General features: G+C 40.5%; 1 protein-coding gene across 1 annotated transcript; it reads right to left on the reverse strand.

The window, feature by feature from the left end:
- Positions 1–3,872: 3,872 nt before the first annotated feature.
- Positions 3,873–15,810, reverse strand: LOC149211489 (TMV resistance protein N-like). Its single transcript, XM_089391512.1, has 5 exons — positions 15,209–15,810; positions 13,873–15,070; positions 13,490–13,780; positions 5,847–7,370; positions 3,873–5,561 (listed from the first exon to the last, which is right to left on the reverse strand). The coding sequence occupies exons 1-5, from the start codon at positions 15,718–15,720 to the stop codon at positions 4,314–4,316; spliced, it is 4,773 nt and encodes a 1,590-aa protein (XP_089247638.1). The 5' UTR covers positions 15,721–15,810; the 3' UTR covers positions 3,873–4,313.
- Positions 15,811–19,434: the final 3,624 nt, after the last annotated feature.

Below are 19,434 nucleotides of genomic sequence, written 5' to 3' on the forward strand. Positions count from 1 at the left end.
CATGGAGAAAATACCAAAAACCATTCAAGCAAATACCACAGCACAGAGCCAATGCTCTGTTTCCTTTGTCCAGGATCATTTGCAGAGAACCTCTTTAATAAAAAAAATTAACTCAGAACACAGTCCATTACACAGTAAAAACTTCTATTGATTTAAAACAAAAGACTGATACAAACTTCATCCTCTGTGCAAAGAGGGATTCAAAAATAAAACTCTGCTGCTCTCACAGATTTTCCACTGCTGTGGATATTACAAAACAATTTCTTGCTGCTCCTATGTTTTACAATGGCAAACAAACATTACATGCCTCCCCTGTTCCATTTTCCGCACTGCTGTGCGTTCAACATTTACCACAAAATTACATACTCCACTGCTGTGAAAATTACATAATCTTCTGTTTTACAATGGGGGTCAAAAACAATTACATCACCTCTTTCATATCTCGCACTGCTGTGCGTTTACAAAAATTTGCTCCACCGAGCGCAGCCACAACATAATACAATTACATAAAAAAAATATGCGCAGGCACAATACACCGCTCCCAAAAGAAACGCGCACAACACACTATATACTCCCGCAGCCACTCTACACTAAAACTACTACACACATAGTCATATATGAAAACATAAAAAAAACTAACGTGGCCCATAACCATATTAAATGGCCTACACCTAAACTTACATAAATGCATATATAAAAATATAAATGGGACGTATGCCCATAACCATTTAAAACGGGCCTCACCAAAACTTACGACCAACCATTAAAACCATTAATTCTTCCATCGCAGACAGGACGGCAGTCAACCAAGCTTTGTCCTCACTCCACGCAAAAATTCTGACTTGACGTGGATGGGCTGCAACTTCGGAGATCGACGGTGGAGAACACCCAACCAGATCGGACGGCGGAGGTTGATATCGGAAGGCACACAACTGCTGAGCTTTACCTCCCGAGAACCTTACGTTGCGTTACGTCAGTGCTTCTGCACATTACAACATCTCACAAAATGCTTTCAAATACAATACCAAAGACTTGGCTTCATCTTACGCTGCATTTCTGGTTTTAAAAAAAAATCAACACTGATTTCTTTATACCCTCCTTGCTTCACACTACACACTGCTGTGCATAAACTTCTATTTCATTTTGCTGCACACGGAGCTCTCACACTACATACATTTTTTTATCACAATGAGAAGACTGGTTTCAAGTCACTTCAGCTCCCACACGCTCTCATTCTTTTTTCAAAATGGTCAACATTTCTTTTAAAACATAACACATATATAAAAACATATATGTATATAAATTAAAACGTGCCCCATGCCCATATTAAAAGGGCCTTCACCAAACACTACGTAAAACATTAAAGGCCATAACTTCATCACTTACGGCGGTCAACACTCCACGCAACGCATTGAATTGACGCAGGCCCGTGCACCTTCAAGGATCGACGGCTGACAACACGCAACCAGATCGGACGGCGGAGGTGAATATCGGAAGGCACACAACTGTTGAGCTTTACCTCCCGAGAACCTTACGTTGCGTTACGTCAGTGCTCATCCACGTGTCTGCTCCATATTATATCGGAGTCGCTCACCGGAATATCCCTTCGCCGGAAAATGGGCCCGAGATTTTCCCGGCGCCGGAAAATGGCCAATACATCGCGCTCCTGACTCGACGCCTGACGCTGCCATGACTGCTGGTTTCAAATTTGGAGATGCGGGAAAAATCTGGGCGGTTTTCCAAAACTGTTGAGCGGTTGAAATTAGCATTTCAACACAGAGGACTAGTACAATGGCTCGCAGAGAGGCAATATTGGAAGTCGCCATGACTGATTAATCCAATGTTATAATTGCAGAAAGGTTTTTCTTCTGAATATGCAATATGCAGTTGGTCAAGAACCCGAAGAAGTTTATAGGGTTAGAGAATAACTTCATGAGTATCTTGACTGCATATAATTGATGTGCCATTTCACAGGAAATTTGTCCTTCCACCCCAAAACTCTATTTTCATCTCGACTGAATATACTTGATGTGCCAATTCACAGGACATTTGTCCTTCCACCCCCAAAACTCTCTTTTCGCTCCAAAATCTATAGGTCTAACCATTTCTGCAACCCACAGAAATAGCGGCTTCTATTCACCTGCATGCCAACGGACATCCAGATTAGATATTAACCTTAAAAATAATGGTATTTTTTCCAAAACAGTGACCAAACTTGGAAGGGAAAACTTACCGCAAGAAGAGTCTGGAAAGACCGATGAACTAATAAACTAATCCTGCAACACCGATTAAGAAATAAACCAATCCAAACACCGATTAACAAATAAACCAATCTTGCAAGAGAAACTCTTTTCTGTAGAACCAAGAGGGGAATAAGCCTCTGCATCAAGCCATCAAGAAATAAACCAATCCTGCAAGAGAAACTCTTTTCTGTAGAACCAAGAGGGGAATAAGCCTCTGCATCAAGCCATCAAGAAATAAACCAATCCTGCAAGAGAAACTCTTTTCTGTAGAACCAAGAGGGGAATAAGCCTCTGCTTTAAGCCATCAAGCCATCAAGAAACGGTTCAGCAAGCAGAAGTGGTCTGATTACTTTTAGAAAGTGTACTCTAACTACTAGTTTTTTTTAACTATTAACTATTTATTGTAGGGCATAAAATTCTTCAATCCTCGAACATTCCATCCAATGGTGGAGACGGGTACATAATGACAACTAAGCAGACTGGTACACGATGTAGAAGTGCTTTTCAAAAAGGAAATCTTTAAATAGGTAAATAAAAATGAAATTAGGGTAATATCTCAAATTTATATTTAAAAAAAAAAAACTAAATCCACAACAATATATATCTCAACGTAAAAATAATAAAAATGATCTATCTAAAAGTAAAAATAATAAAAAAAGATCCTAAGCCCACTAATTACCATCCGGTCTTCGCTGGAGTAGCAGGGTGTGAAAGCAGTGAAATTGGAAATCCAACCTTTATTAAAGGTCCACCTGGACATTTAAAATAATTAAATTTGAAGTTCCAAATCAGAAATTGAATCATTAACGTGTCGTGTAGATAATTATCTTGAACATTGTTTTAGAAAGCCCTTACAGAAAAATCTCCGGCGGGCAGCCACTGATGATCAACATCTCACATTTCCAAGGGCACATTTCGACGGGGGGCAAAGAATGGCTATTGCGCTTGTGGTGTTTATATAGCTATGACAAATGACCTCCAATACTCTTTATTTTGGAACGGTGGTAAAGGAAGAAGTAACAAGGCAGAGGCAATGACCCTACATGGTCTACTTTTATTCTGGACTTTCATGGATATAGAGCCTATTAATGTATACGGGGACTCAAAAATTATCATAGAACATGTGAAAGGCATACATGCAATTCAGACAGACAGTCTCACTGGATGATTAGCAAGGATAACAGCTTTATGGAAGCCGGCAACATTCCCCATCACTCATATAAGGTACAAACAAAATGGACAAGCTGATATTTTGTCAAAGAAAGGATTACATTCGCCTCTCGGTAAGTGGCACCTGTTTATCACTTCTGCCCCCTGTACATATGATATACAGCCCTTCACAATGCCAAGAATATGAAGTCAACAACTACAAGTATAAATTATAGCCAAATATCTGAAAATATCTCAATCTGCTGGCTTTCTACATATTCTGGAAAGTTATAGTTTTTGTTTTGATCATGCGATATCAAGATCCCAAAAAAAAAATTGTAATATATAAAGAAAGATATCTCTAGATGGTCGCTGTTATTTTTACCTTCTCCTAAGACAGATGCCCGCTCTTATGTATACAAATCTGTTTATATTGAATATAATACAATCAATACTGTTTTTCTTCTGGAAAAAAAAGCTAGGTTGAAAAGTTACATCACGTGCCAATTTATTGTTTTAATTGTATATCAATTTTAACTAAGAATTTAATAATGATAATGATTCAAGGAACCAACTGTCACCATTAAATCTCCTTCCAGCAAGATCATAGAATTTCAAAACAATTGTGATCTCTTCATGTACTTTCCCTTCAAATGGAGACCTCCTTAAAACAGATCATTTAAAGAGTAAAACACTCACAGTTCTTCCTGTTTGAAAGTAATGCAGTGCCGCTCTTCCTATGAAAATGTGGATAATAAGAGTATTATAAGACCACAATTTGGATGTGAAGTCTAAAAAGATAGACTCGCTCCTGTGTGAAAGGAGTTTTCAGGGCAAAATAATATGATTTTTTATTTTTAATATGAAGGGTATTAATTTAATGAAAACGTTTAGAGCCGAGTGAAACATAAGCTTAAAACGTCATGGAAGATTTGTTTGACATGCAATGTTGTTGGCAAATTGCCACAGTGTGTCTAACACACACACTTGCGTAGGTATCCCCGTAACATCGAGTGTTCTGAGGTTGGTCAGCCTGGACAAACCCCTTAAGCACTTCAGGCTCACACATTTAGATGCCCGTAACACGGCCAATGACTGAAACCCTTCAACATCCATCTCTTCTAACTCAGAGCAGCCAGAAACATCTAGTTCTCGAAGCCTTGCGGGCCCCTGTATGCTCTTCAGCTTCACACAGTTACATGCCTTAAACGTATCCAAGGACCTCAAATTTCTCATGCCGGGCAGTTCTTCTAACTCAGAGCAGCCAGAAACATACAGTTTTCTAAGCTGTGCCAGCAACGCCAACCCCTGTATGCTCTTCAACTTCACACAATTACATGCCTTCAAAACCTCTAACGCCCTCAACTGTTCAAGGCTTGGAAGCTCTTCTAATTCATAGCATCCAGAAACGTCGAGTTCTCGAAGTTCTGTCAGCAGTTCCAAACCCCGTATGCTCTTCAGCTTCATACATCCAAATGCCTGTAACTTCTCCAACAACTTCAAATGTTGAACACCTAGCAGCTCTTCTAACTCATCGCAGTGAGAAACTTCTAGTTCTCGAAGTAGTGCCAGCCGCTCCAAACCCTGTATGCTCTTCAGCTTCACGCACACAGATGCCCGCAACACTTCTAAGGACTTCAAATTTTCAACGCCCGGCACCTCTTCTAACTGGGAGCAGCCAGAAACATCCAATTCTCGAAGCTGTGTGAGCTGTTCCAAACCCCGTATGCTGGTCAGGTTCAGAAATCCAGATGCCCGCAGCACCTTCAGGGACTTCAAATGTCCAACATCTAGCAGCTCTTCTAACCAATAGCAGAAAGAAACGTGTAATTCTTGAAGTTGTGTCAGCTGCGCCAAGCCAGGTATGCTCTTCAGATTCACACATCCAGATGCCCGCAGTACCGCCAAGGACTTCAAGTGTCCAACACCTGGCAGCTCTTCTAACCCATAGCAGAAAGAAAGGTCTAGTTCTCGGAGTTGTGTCAGCTGCGCCGAGACCCGTATTCTCTTCAGCTTCACACAACTGTGTGCACGCAACTTATTCAACGACCTTAAATGTTCAACACCAGGCAGCTGTTCTAAATCGTAGCACTCAGAAACGTCTAGTTCTCGAACCTTTGTCAGTTGCGCCAACCCTTGTATTCTCTTCAGCTTTACACAGTTACATACCTGCAACACCTCCAAGGACTTCAAATATTCTAAAACAGGCAGCTCTTCTAACTCAGGACAATCAGAACAATCAAAAAGCTTTAGTTCTAGAAGTTGTGTCTGTTGCCCCGACCCTCTTATGCTCTTGAGCTTCTTACAGCTACGTGCCTGAAACTTCTTCAAGGACTTCAAATGGTCAACGCTTGGCAACTCTTCTAACTCAGAGCAGAAAGAAACGTTTAGTTCTCCAAGCTCTGTCAGCTGCGCCAACCCTTGGATTGTCTTGAGCTTCACACAGCTACATACCTTCAACGATTCCAACGACCTCAATTGTTCAATACCCTGCAGCTCCTCTAACTCGTAGCAGAAAGAAACGTCTAGTTCTCGAAGCTGTGTCAGTTGCTCCGATCCCCTTATGCGCTTCAGTTTCACACAGTTACATGCCTTCAACCATTCCAACGACCTCAAATGTTCAACACCTGGCAGCTCCTCTAACTCGTAGCAGTAAGAAACGTCTAGTTCTTGAAGCTGTGTCAGTTGCTCCGATCCCCTTATGCGCTTCAGTTTCACACAGTTACATGCCTTCAACCATTCCAACGACCTCAAATGTTCAACACCCGGCAGCTCCTCTAACTCGTAGCAGAAAGAAACGTCTAGCTGTCTGAGCTCTGTCAGCAGCGCCAAGCCCGGTATGCGTTTCAGCTTCACACAGTTACATGCCTTCAAACGTTGCAATGACCTCAAATGTTGTACACCTGACAGCTCTTCTAACTCAGCTGAGTGAGAAATTTCTAATTCGCGAAGCTTTGCCAACTGCGCCATGCCCTGTATTATGCTCAGATTCCGACACCCATACACCTTCAATGTTGTTAAACTTGGTAGCATTTGAAGTTCTATTCTCATCAACTTAGGACAATCAATCAATTGCAGTTGTATGAGTGCATTTGGCAACATTCCAACCTCCACTAGATCTTGACAATCCCTGATGTCACATTGTTGGAGGTTGGGGCAAACACCAGGAGGAAATGATACCTCTGATATTTGCGTTTTGTGTAGTTTGATTTTTTGGAGCTGAAGCAAACACGTCTTCAAATTACTCAATGTTCTTTCACTTTCGCCTTCAACCGTTTTAAAAGGCAGTTCTTGCAAGGAACAATCGCTCACTGTCAATTCAATCAACTGATTCAACATTAGGAAGGAATCCGGCAAACATTTCAAACTCTGGCAGCTCCGCAGCTCCAGATACTTCAAGTTCCCCAGGTCAGATCCGAGTGAAGGCGGCAATGATTCCAGCAAAGGGATTTTTATTACCAACTTTTCCAAACTGTTTAGCTCTCCAGTTGCTGTTGACCATTCTTTCAAGTTTGGAAGATCCAGGTATAATATCTCTAGGGACCGCTGATGTGCAATTTGGGAAGGCAACACCTCAATTTTGTCACAACAGAAGAGATTTATGTATTCGAGCGTACTTATCTTTCCAAAAGTTCCCCTAGAAAGAGTTACCTTACGGCAGTGATTTAAATCAAGATGTTTAAGCTTAATTAAAGTCCCGAAGGAATCTGGCAGCCTCTCCAAGTCCGTCGAGTGAGACAGGTCGAGGTGTTCCAGCATTGATAGATTCCCGAAGGAATCTGGCAGAGATCTCATATTTGAAATACTCAACTGCAAGTGTTTCAAGGAACGCATATCACAAAATTCTTTTGGAATTTCGACAATAAGACGCGAACTTGAAGACACTGCCATCCATTCCAAGTGCTTCAACTGCCCTATGGACTTGGGAATTTTAGAGAGGGGCGCATTAATCTGCAACTCCCGCAGCTGCAAAGGTGCCTGCAATATGTTCATGTGTTCCAGTTATTCTCAATATATTAGATGACTGTCGTCTACGGAATGTTGGGTATTTTTAAATGGAGAAATTACCAAAAACCAAACACACAAACACCACAGAGCCAATGCTCTGTTTCCACTGTTCCAATGTTCCAGGATCTTTTGCACAGGGAAGCCTTTTAAATAAATTAACTCAGAACAGTCCATTACACAGCCATAAAATATTTCTATTCATTAAAACAAGATTTCTAAAACAACATTCATCCTCTTTCACTCAGAGGGATTTACCAAAAATTACATTCACCTAAAACTCTGTTTTCACCTGAGAAATTACTGTACTGGGTTTACTGCTGTAAAACCCCTTTTACATTCACTGCAGTGAAAAACACTTTACTGCTGTAAAACAAAATTTACATATGCATACAAATGCGCTCCACCATTTTCTTTATGCACTGTTGTGCAAAACCACACGTGGTTTTTCTTACACCTCTGTTTTACAAAAATGCCACACAAAATTTTACAACATATTCAACCATTTTTCTTTATGCACCACTATGCATTCACTTCGCTGTTCCTTCCTTTTTATGATGGCCAATCACATAAAAAAAAATTCTATGCTGCTCTTTTTCATGCACTGTTGTGCACACACTTCTTTCGCTCCCCCAAAGCTCTCATATTACAAAAAAAATGGTCGACGCATGTTACAACACTACGCAGCCATCACACACAATTTCTACACTCTAAAACTACCGCACATAAAAAAAAAACTACATAACTATTGCCTCGCGTAGGCTTACATAGTATATATATAAAACATATAAAAAAAACTTATATCAAAATGTGCCCATAACTATGTTAAATGTATGGGACGTATGCCCATCACAAATTTTAAGGGCCGCACCTAAAACTACGAACAACATTAAAGACCATTGAATTCCCTTCTCGGCGGTCAACGGGAAAAACTTCCACGCAAAACATTGATTTGATGCAGGCCCATGCACCTTCCGGAGATCGACGGCGGAGATCGCGCGTCCAAAACACTTACCTGATCCAACGAGGTTCGCACACCAACCTCCAGCAAACCGAACGAACTTTACTGTCCGGGGAAAGCAGTTTTGGGTTCGTACAGCAGACGCGTGGCAGCATGTGAATGTGTTCGGAGGGCTCCAAGGAAAAACAGCCTTTGCCAAAAGGCGATGCGATAAAGATAGATGGTTTTCGGGAATGGTTTTGTGTTGCCGTTTAATGCTCCCGTACGGCAGGTGAAATTAATATTTCAACACTCCCCTTTAATTTCAGCTGCTGGGCATTCAGTCATACCCAAACACTTCCTCTCGTAGAGGGATTCCTCAGTACTGCTGTTACAAAGATATCATCCTCACATAGAGGGATTCACCAACTGCTTCTGATGCAGTTCACAAACAATCAAAGTTGTCTTCCTCTTAATAGAGGGATTTACCTGAAACTGTGCTTAAGAGCACCTTCCTCATGACAGAGGGGTTCACCATGTGACTGTGCTTAAGAGCACCTTCCTCTTGACAGAGGGATTCACCATTACAATGTGCTGAAGAGCACCTTCCTCATGATAGAGGGATTCACCTGTTATAAAAAAAACATCTTCCTCTTAACAGAGGGATTTACCAAACAATGCTAAAGAGCATCTTCCTCTCAACAGAGGGATTCACCAATGACTATGCTTAAAAGCATCATCCTCTTGATAGAGGGATTTACCAAATGACTGCTTCAAATGCAGTTCCAAAACAAACAATCATTGCACTGCTGTGTGTGCAAACTCATTACAATGTTCTTTTATGCCGATGCATATTCTCTGCTGCACTGTTGTGCCATCTTCTTTACTGTGTCTATCCCACACTGTTGTGTCTACACTTGCACTGCTTGTGCACTTTTCAAAGACAAAATACTCTGTCTTTTCTTGAACAATTACACTGTCCCAACTTACAAATTTACACTGCTGTGTGTAAACATTTCTTACACTCACTGCTGTTGCATATGTTGCATTTCAATTCAATGAACAACAAATTCATTACATTTACCTTTACTGCTGTAAGGAAAATTTCTTTTGCATGTGCTGCTGTCCATTACATCTCATTTCTTCAACAAAACTTTAATGATGCTGCATCTTTCTTATTTGCATTGCTGTGTGCTTCTCCTTCTTGCCATCATGTTGCTGTCCATAACTTCTTGCTGCTGCATTTTTCATATTCACTGCTGTCCATACCCATAACCATAGACTGTCATCCCTAGGTTTTTATTTGCTGCTGCGTTGCCTCTGCAATTTGCACTGTCGCTGCCTTTTATTTCATCATACTGTTGTGTCCATACTCTTGGCACTTCATTCTCCACACAAAAAAAAATTAACACGGGCTGCAGCCTTTTCTTTTTACACCCTTGCATCACACAATCTTAGTCTTCATTTTTTTTACACAATGCACTACTGTGCAATTCCTTTGGCTTTTTGCTGCCACACACATTCTTATTCACCCATGTGCATTAAAAATCTGTTGTCTTTGTTTTTCTTGATGCATTTCTTTGCATACTGCATTGCATATGAACAAAAACATTACATTTTTCACTGCTGTGTATTATACTCACTCTGCTGTGAGTATGTTCTCTCATATTACATAGAAGGAAACTACCTTCCATTGCTATGCATTTCAATGCATGTGCTCCATAACAAAAATTTCCAAACTGCTGTTTTGTGTTTTATCTTCCCACTGCTGTGAGGGTTTCCTTGCCATGCATACTTTTCTTATCTCGCTGCTGCTCTTTACATTTCAGCGCTGCCATCTTTTCTTCTTCATGCATTTCTGTGCATATTGCATAAAAACAAAGCAAAAACATTGCTGATTTCATCACTGCTGCATATTACCTTTCAGAGGGATTAACAAAGATTTCATTTGCAACTGCGGCGCTGCAATACATCCTCCATCAACAAATGACTGTTAATACAGTTCAGCAAGTAAAAATTACAAGCTCCCCTTTAATGTATGCTTGTCTTCTTTTAGCAAGTTTTCTCAAAACAAACTTAGATCAGTTGCGTTGCTTAAGGGGCTTTCACACTGTATTTCTTTTCTTCTCCATACTTGTGTAACTTTCTTCTTTTGCATGGGTCTAGCTTGCATAGGTGCCCATGTCAAGTTACAGTCTCGTGCCATATGCCCAATGTTATGACACTTGAAACATTCAACATTTTTCATGAATAACATTTCATGATTTCTTCTAGTGAAATTATTTCTTGGAGATTGTCGGGGACCACAACATCTATCTCCATGAAATGCTCTACAGTCTTTTGCCATATGACCAAAGTTTGAGCAAGCATAACAATAACCATAAAATGAACTTTGGTACCTGGGAGACGGAGGTTTCATTGATGTACTTCTGAATTCTTGCTGCCTTGAGATCCTTTGTTGATGATCATCATTACTTCTTGCCTTTTTGCCATCAGCTACATTTCTTCTTGGAGCTGGATTTTTTCTATTGCTGCCTTCATTTTTCTCCTTGCCTTTGCTGGAACTAGGAGCATCACCATCTCTTTCTGGCTTCTTCACATCTCCTTTGCTTAAAGCATCCTCATCCTTGTTTGAGGGTTCACCTACATACCCAAGTCCTGATTTATCAGATGGAGATCTGTGATAGCTGAGCATGTCATCCAAAGCTTGAGAGCTCTTCATCATTTTTTTCATCCCTTCAACCTTCTTCCTGAGGAGGACAATCTCTTCTTCTAACTTTTCACATTCATTATTTTTCTTTGCTAGTTGTCCCTCAGTTTCTTCCTTGCTACGAGTAGCTTCAGCTGCTACTACTTTGAAGGAGATAATATCAGTCTTCATTTTGGAGATTTCTTCATCTTTTGCTTGACTGCTCTCCATTTTCTTTTCAGCTCCTTGTGGCTGCTTCTTGGCTTCTTGTAGTTCGGACTCAAGGGAGGAGACCTCTACCTTATACTGTCCAATCTCTTCTACAAGTTTGTTCACTATCTTGTGCCTTTGTTCAAGTTGACTTGACAAGGCGTCTTCCTGCTTCTTTGCTCTGTTCAACTGATTTGTCATAGACATGACTTCTTCATGATGCTTCCTCTTGCATTGATCAAGCTCCTTCTTAACCTTGGCAAGCTCTTCATCTCTTTCTTTTACTTGAAGCTTGATGAGGTCAAGCTTTTCATTCTCAGCTTCTATGATGGGTTCTTCTTGACTCATTGTCATGGTCAGTGCTCCCTTTGCATGAAGGTCATGCAGTCTGTCCCATATATCCTTTGCTGATGTATATTTTCCAAGGTTCCTCTTCACTGAATCAGGGAGTCCATTCAAGATAGTCTTTGCTGCTTGTGCATCATACTCCATGGATTCTTTATCCTTCTGGCTGTCATCAATCACTGACTCCCAGACTTCAATCGCCTCAGACATTAGGAAAGCCCTCATCATTATTTCCCATACATCAAAGTTTCCATCAAACTTTGGAACCTCAAATACAATGCTTTCAAACAGATTGCCTTCTAATTTAGTAGAGGAGGGAGACACATTTTTAGCAGGCTTGGAGGCTTTCTTCTTTGACCTCGCCATTCTTATCTAGGCTTTAAATACTTGACTGTGTTTTTTTTAAACCATTGACTGTTCTCTTAACAGTAACAGAAAGGAAAGTTTTGAAAAATACCTTAACTCTTTTGGCTGAGTCTTCACACTGCTGGAGAAGTTTGACTGTTGCAACCACACCTTCCTTCAGCTTCTTTGAGTCTTCAAAGAGCCTGGACTAGCTCTGTCACCATCAAAGAGCCTGGACCAGCTCTGATACCACTGTTGGGTATTTTTAAATGGAGAAATTACCAAAAACCAAACACACAAACACCACAGAGCCAATGCTCTGTTTCCACTGTTCCAATGTTCCAGGATCTTTTGCACAGGGAAGCCTTTTAAATAAATTAACTCAGAACAGTCCATTACACAGCCATAAAATATTTCTATTCATTAAAACAAGATTTCTAAAACAACATTCATCCTCTTTCACTCAGAGGGATTTACCAAAAATTACATTCACCTAAAACTCTGTTTTCACCTGAGAAATTACTGTACTGGGTTTACTGCTGTAAAACCCCTTTTACATTCACTGCAGTGAAAAACACTTTACTGCTGTAAAACAAAATTTACATAGGCATACAAATGTGCTCCACCATTTTCTTTATGCACTGTTGTGCAAAACCACACGTGGTTTTTCTTACACCTCTGTTTTACAAAAATGCCACACAAAATTTTACAACATATTCAACCATTTTTCTTTATGCACCACTATGCATTCACTTCGTTGTTCCTTCCTTTTTATGATGGCCAATCACATAAAAAAAAATTCTATGCTGCTCTTTTTCATGCACTGTTGTGCACACACTTCTTTCGCTCCCCCAAAGCTCTCATATTACAAAAAAAATGGTCGACGCATGTTACAACACTACGCAGCCATCACACACAATTTCTACACTCTAAAACTACCGCACATAAAAAAAACTACATAACTATTGCCTCACGTAGGCTTACATAGTATATATATAAAACATATAAAAAAAACTTATATCAAAATGTGCCCATAACTATGTTAAATGTATGGGACGTATGCCCATCAAAAATTTTAAGGGCCGCACCTAAAACTACGAACAACATTAAAGACCATTGAATTCCCTTCTCGGCGGTCAACGGGAAAAACTTCCACGCAAAACATTGATTTGATGCAGGCCCATGCACCTTCCGGAGATCGACGGCGGAGATCGCGCGTCCAAAACACTTACCTGATCCAACGAGGTTCGCACACCAACCTCCAGCAAACCGAACGAACTTTACTGTCCGGGGAAAGCAGTTTTGGGTTCGTACAGCAGACGCGTGGCAGCATGTGAATGTGTTCGGAGGGCTCCAAGGAAAAACAGCCTTTGCCAAAAGGCGGTGCGATAAAGATAGATGGTTTTCGGGAATGGTTTTGTGTTGCCGTTTAATGCTCCCGTACGGCAGATGAAATTAATATTTCAACACGGAACCCTTCTGATTCGTTTGAGTTATGCGGTGCCCTATTAATATTGGCAAATAAAAATGCAAACTTCTAATTCTCGACAAATTTCTACTTACCTGCAATTCCTCTTGCCACAATGTTCTCAAGAAACGCCCGCTCACTTTTAACACCCTTAACGTCCTCATTGGAATGCAAGGAGGGAGGGAAGTGCAGGGACACGCTCGCCAGCTAAAACATAATAGATTTGGTAAGTCCACCGCCTCCAAAAGGCATTTCAAGAGATCTTTTTCAATGCCAATATCAAGAAGTTGTAATCCCTTCATTTTGAAGCCTGAAAAGCATACACTCTGGTCATCATGATAATGTTCCCATGGAAGCATCCTAATTCCCCGCACTCTGATTGCTTCCTGTACATTTTTCAAAATCAATGACGAAGTAAGAAATTGTACCCGGATTTTTATTGAAAGGTCTATATTAGATTGAAAGATTGACTACTTACAGAAGATTGTTGAAACAAATCCTCTATATGCTTTGTCCCACGCCAAAGCCTACACGGGAATCCCAGAGTATTATTAGCAAGATATCTCCCCATATCTCTGAGGTGATCGTGCATTCTTATACGATATTTCATTGGCCTCTCATACATGTCGTGCATTCTTATACGATATTTCATTGGCCTCTCATACATGTCGAATGAATTTTCAACAATAATGTCCAATTCGACAAGGCATTTACTCAATAAATTTTCAAAGCCGCGCGAGCCATTCCAACCTGACGCGTCCCATACTCTGATGGCGGTATCCCTGCTTTCTCCTATGAAAAAGCAGGCAATGTCTAAGAAAATCTGTTGTTCCTCTCTCGGAAGTGCATCGTAACTAATCTGAAGGCTCTTTTGTATCTCATCGGGAAGTGCTTTTCTAAGTTCCTCCAATTCATCTTTCCAGTAAGATTTATTGGTGTTTCCATAGAGAAGCCCCCCAAAGACTTTTAAGGATAAAGGCAATCCATTGCAAGCCTCTAAAAATTGATTAACGAGATCTTCAAATCCCGGCATTGGATGGGGCTGGCTAAAAGCATGCGAACAGAAGAGCTCTCTGGAGCGTTCTGTATTAAGGCCAGTCAACTTATAAATTGATGGCTCTTGTACTCCTGACCTTGTGAGGACATTCTTGTCACGGGCTGTGATTAAAATTAAGCTACTAGGGGGTAGAGGTAAGATACCTTTATCTGTAACCGGCAAAAGTGCATATACTTGATCCTGGTGATCTACATCATCTAGAACAAGCAGGACTGGAGCAGATAAGACTGAGAAATGCTTCCTGAGAATCTCTAATCCTTCATCCTTGCTGTCTATTGGTTCCTCAGATGCGCTTAAGTCTTTCAGAAGTTTTCTCTGCAACGAAGGTATAGAGATTTTAACATTTTCTCGTACATCAATTAAAAAACAGGATTTACTGTATCTTGAACTCGAACTCTTTCTGTTGAAGAGTTCTTTAGCCAGCGTTGTCTTCCCCGCTCCACCCAAGCCGGTGATGCCAACAAACTGAACTCTTTCACTGTGCTGCTGCAATGATAATTTCTTTTCAAAATCTTCCACCTTCTCTTCCAAACCCGTGGGATATCTGGCAACATTCAACTTTTTTTTTCCTTTTTTCAATACAACTTCCACGAGCTGATCCAGTAGTTCCCCTTCATCGCTAGTTATTTACAAGAAAAATAAATATAACTATTAATAAGATTATCAAATAAATAAAACTATAGCTAAAGTATCATTTTCATAGTGCATTTTGTATTGAAACTAAAATAGGAAGAGGGAGAAGAGTCGAGGTCCTTACCCGTTAAACCCCTCATCCAGATCAAACCCACTTATGTCTGCAACCCGTGAAAGAGCGTTTCTCCAGTTCTCGATAGTTTTGGAGTCATAACGCGGTTCAGAATCATACTTTCTCTTCTTTTCGAGGTTGCGTAGAGATGTAGCATACACTCCTTCGCCCTGTGTCCTCCGAAGTTCAGTTGGCTTTACATGGTAAAACACTGGAATAATAGGAGCCCTCGTCTCCAACATGAGCACAAGCTCGTCCAGGCACCATTGTGAATCGGCATATGTGGGTGAAAAAATTGCAATCTGGACGGACGCGGTTCTGATAGCGCCTTTTATTTGACAAGGAAACTCTTCTCCTTCTTGCAGTTCCTGGTAGTCGAGAAAAACTCGCAGTCCATAGGAAATGAGCCGGCGGTACAGATGACTGGCGAAGGTCTTCTTAACGTCTGGCCCTCTATGGCTGATGAACACGTCGAAGCAGCTATTGTTGTTGGAATGAGCAGCGGTGGAGGTGGAAGCAGCCATTGTCGAATGAAAAATAGAAACAGAGATTGGAAATTCTCGGATGATCGATGAGATCGGATACAAACTGGTAAGGAGGGCCTGAGTTTAAGAGTTTCCAAAGGGCAGATGAGATGGATACAAAGCGCAAAGGAGGACCTTAGTTAAGAGTGTTTCGAAATGGCGGATAAATTCGAGGGAGGGTTGCAATGTAAAGCCTCTGTTTTTGTGCAGAAATGTATCTCAACATTCACTCCTCATTTATACTCACTTTAATACGTTACCGTTACCAATCCGTGTATTTCGACGCGTTTTTACTTGGTAGAGTTAGATTCACTATTAAACGTGTGTCTCTTTACCTTAAATGATTCTTAATTCTCACTTTAATATCCAAAAATTTAATAAATCATCGTTTATATCATATTTTTCTTTACCTTTAAAGATTTTTCATTTTTCTTTGTAACATGTTATAATTTTACCCAGGGAACAACGGTAAATACCATGGTTACCAAGTATTCAAACATCATTAATACTTTTCGACACTTCCGACTAAATTTCTTCTCAAAATCAGAGCGTTGACTATTTGTACCCTCCTCTACTTTATAAATCTTTTTAATATAAAAATATAATTTCCTTTATTTTAAATTTTTTTAATATAAATTTAAAATTTCCTATCATTTTCTGCCATTATCTTTTCCATATTCAAACAATAATGATGTTTATGAATTTTATATGGGAGAAGATCGTTCATTGGAGCAAACCAGATCCAATATTGGAATATGTAATTCGTACTTGTCTTAGTTGTGATTCTTTTTATTTAGAGGACTTTGTTCCTATTTTGTTTCGGAGATTTGTGTGTGGTTGACATATTCTCTCAACCAAGAGATTGTGTCTAAAATAGTTTCCCTATCTTGACATAACAACTCACTTATTTATTTGTAACATTATTTAATTAATGAAAAATAGATTTTCCTTATGGTGCTTTGATAACTGAGTGAGTGTCTAGTTGATGGAAGAGAGTTCCCCTGGTGGCTAGTGTGAAGAAAGCCTGGTATGGTGAGGAGTCAGAGCAGCAGCATGGATTTTTTTTTTAATTCTATTCACAGTCATCATCGCTCTTCTTGAAAGAAAAAGAGCGTTGATCATCACGGATCTTAGAGGAAAAATCGTGATGATTATTCATCTCCTTACAGTGATTTTCATCATCGCCCCCGAAAATTGCGGATCTCAGAGGAAAAATCGCGTCGGCCTGTGAAAAACCAAATTGCGCGAAGGTGACTGCGTGTTTTGATGTCGCGCCGAGGTGAAAGCTACTGGTAAATTCAGTTGCGAGGTAAATTGACCTGCAGGTTGACAGAGGTCGCGCCAAAGAGCCCTAGTGGGTGGTTCTGCATTTTCTGTTGTTGACAGCATAGTGGAGGCGAGAGAAGCGTCGACGCAGCAAGCCCAAGGCTGCCTCCTCCAACCCCCAATGTGCTCAAAACAGAGGAGGGCGATTGTTATCCTAGCTGCTACAGAATGTCTGAAATCTGAGGGCGATTTATACAACAAAGTGTTGTTGGTGAACCCAACGTGGAAATTTAACATGGTATCAAAGCCTGTTTGGGCCTGGGCCTTGGCCCCTTCCGGGATGAGGGAAAAAAAATAAAAAAAATATTTGTACTGTTTTAGTATTTTCTTTGTCCATTAGATATCTGCATGTGAGAATCGATCCCTTTGCCATAAAGGACCAACGTTCAAGTGGGAAGGTTTGCTGGTGAGGTGGTGCGATTGCAATGACAATTAGAAATGTAAAGAGGCAGTGAGCCGAATGTAAATTGAGTCGAGTGATTGAAGAGATGGAGTTTCTGATCATTGGAACTATCATCCACCGTGCAACGTCTAAAGTGAAGGAAACTGTCATCCATCATGCATCATATAAAGTGAAGGAGCATTGTTCGATTTGAGACTTTCTGATGAGCGTTGAAAGAGACGGGTCCTCGTCATTGTAGCTGTCGTGTCAACCTATGTGGGGACCAGTTGACCCGTAGATTCTGGCGTGGAGAACTTCCTATGTGGAAGGATATGATAAGCCTTCAATCAGATCTTTGCTTCATCAAGCTTGTCTTCTGCATCTCTAATGAAACTGACGACGAGATGAAAGGTTGGTGAAGATCTCTGCTGATTGAGTTAGCGACTTGCGTGGAGAGTCGACATGCCATGTGAGTCGATCGTGAAAGCGGTTATGAGGAGCTATGGAACGATGTCGTGGAATGAAAGTGGATTTGAGAAACGCTGCCATGGATTGAAGAGTTGTTGTCTTGCTCACTAGCGGTGCTCTTCTATAACCGTCCACTCCTTCCGTCCAAGGTTCTCCTCTATTTTTTTTTTCTTCCCGCTTGCAAGTGAGCAACCTTTTTTCTTAAGGATCCAGATTGGATCAGATCGGATCGACCAGAGAAGATTTGCATGGTACTAGTCGTGGAGTGAGCCATATGGAGAAGTTCTTGGGATTTTCCCCACAGAATTCGAATTCTAATTATGTTGCCTCCGATGCAGGCAATTTGAATGAGCTTAAGTATGCAGATGTTATTCTTTTTATGAATCTAGGAGTATTTTTTTTATCGTGCACTATAATCTTGGTTGGAGTTTTTGCATGGCAGTAATGAAAAGGCTTCCAAGGATGCCAAGATTGGCAAGAAAATGGGTGAGCTTCAGCTCGTAGTGTGGTTCATTTTCTCATCTCTGGTGAACATGATGCACAAGCTACTGCCATGGAAGAGGTGGTCGCTCCACTCAGATCAGTTTAGATTGATGGATTGGTCGTATTGAAAATCATAAAGCACTGCAAAGAATGTTCAACTACTCTTGTCAGTGGGCAACTTTTGGGTTTGGATATTGGAAGCATTCTTGAGGTCACCAACTGTTTCCCATTCCTAAGCCAGGGAGCGTAGAGGACTGTGGCTATTTGCTCGATTTATAAAAATTGAAGATGTTCGAGCTACACAGAATCTAAATGGGCATATGGAAATTATTAAATGATTCATAAAGGTGTCAGCGACCAAGTTGACATGCAGGAGTTTGGGGCTAATGCTGATGATTTTAATGCTTATTTTTATGTCGTGTCATGGTATTTCTGGTTGTTATTGAAGTGACGGTGGTTTGACCAACTATTTTCACAATTTTGAGTGTGTGTTGGAACTGGGCATTCCAGCAATACACAAATTTGCAGGATATGATGAAGACATGACACTAAAGATGGGATCAAAGGAGCTACATCACAGATTAAAGGATGATGGACAACTAAGTTGAAAGTTTGTGTGAGTGTGTGGAATAGACTCTTGAACATGATTTATTATGTGTCACATACATTTATCAGTAAGCAAGTCTAGGATGTTTTTTAGTGGTCTTTATAAAGTATGTACCCAGTAACTCCAAAAGTTGGAGTTGTGCTGTAAGCCTTGTAAGGCATGTGTACCCCCATAAACTTCATGGTAATCTTAAAACCACTTTGTACTTGTAGTGTCGGTTTGTGATAAGCCGGAAACCACATGTGATCCGGATTTAAACAGGAACGCAACAAATTACAGAGATAACCATATAGACAAAGATGCAGCGGAAATAATACTTCATTTCATTAATGGAAAATACTGAAATATGCTTACAACCAGAAATGGAAATAAACCAGCTAGGGCGATGGTAGCTTATCTCTGAGAAGAGATGTGGTGGCTACATGCCTCTGAACTATGTTACAATGAA

Source organism: Pinus tabuliformis, chromosome 1_1 (assembly GCF_031772625.1).
Source record: "Pinus tabuliformis cultivar Carrire ecotype Pingquan chromosome 1_1, CPIR1, whole genome shotgun sequence".
Classification (NCBI taxonomy): domain Eukaryota; kingdom Viridiplantae; phylum Streptophyta; class Pinopsida; order Pinales; family Pinaceae; genus Pinus; species Pinus tabuliformis.

Coding starts and splice junctions, on each gene's coding strand:
- LOC149211489 (XM_089391512.1), bottom strand. CDS start 15,720: ATGGCTGCTTCCACCTCCACCGCTGCTCATTCCAACAACAATAGCTGC. Junction 15,071..15,208: donor CTGGATGAGGGGTTTAACGG/GTAAGGACCTCG, acceptor GTAAATAACTAG/CGATGAAGGGGAACTACTGG. Junction 7,371..13,489: donor TGTGGCAAGAGGAATTGCAG/GTAAGTAGAAAT, acceptor AACATATTGCAG/GCACCTTTGCAGCTGCGGGA.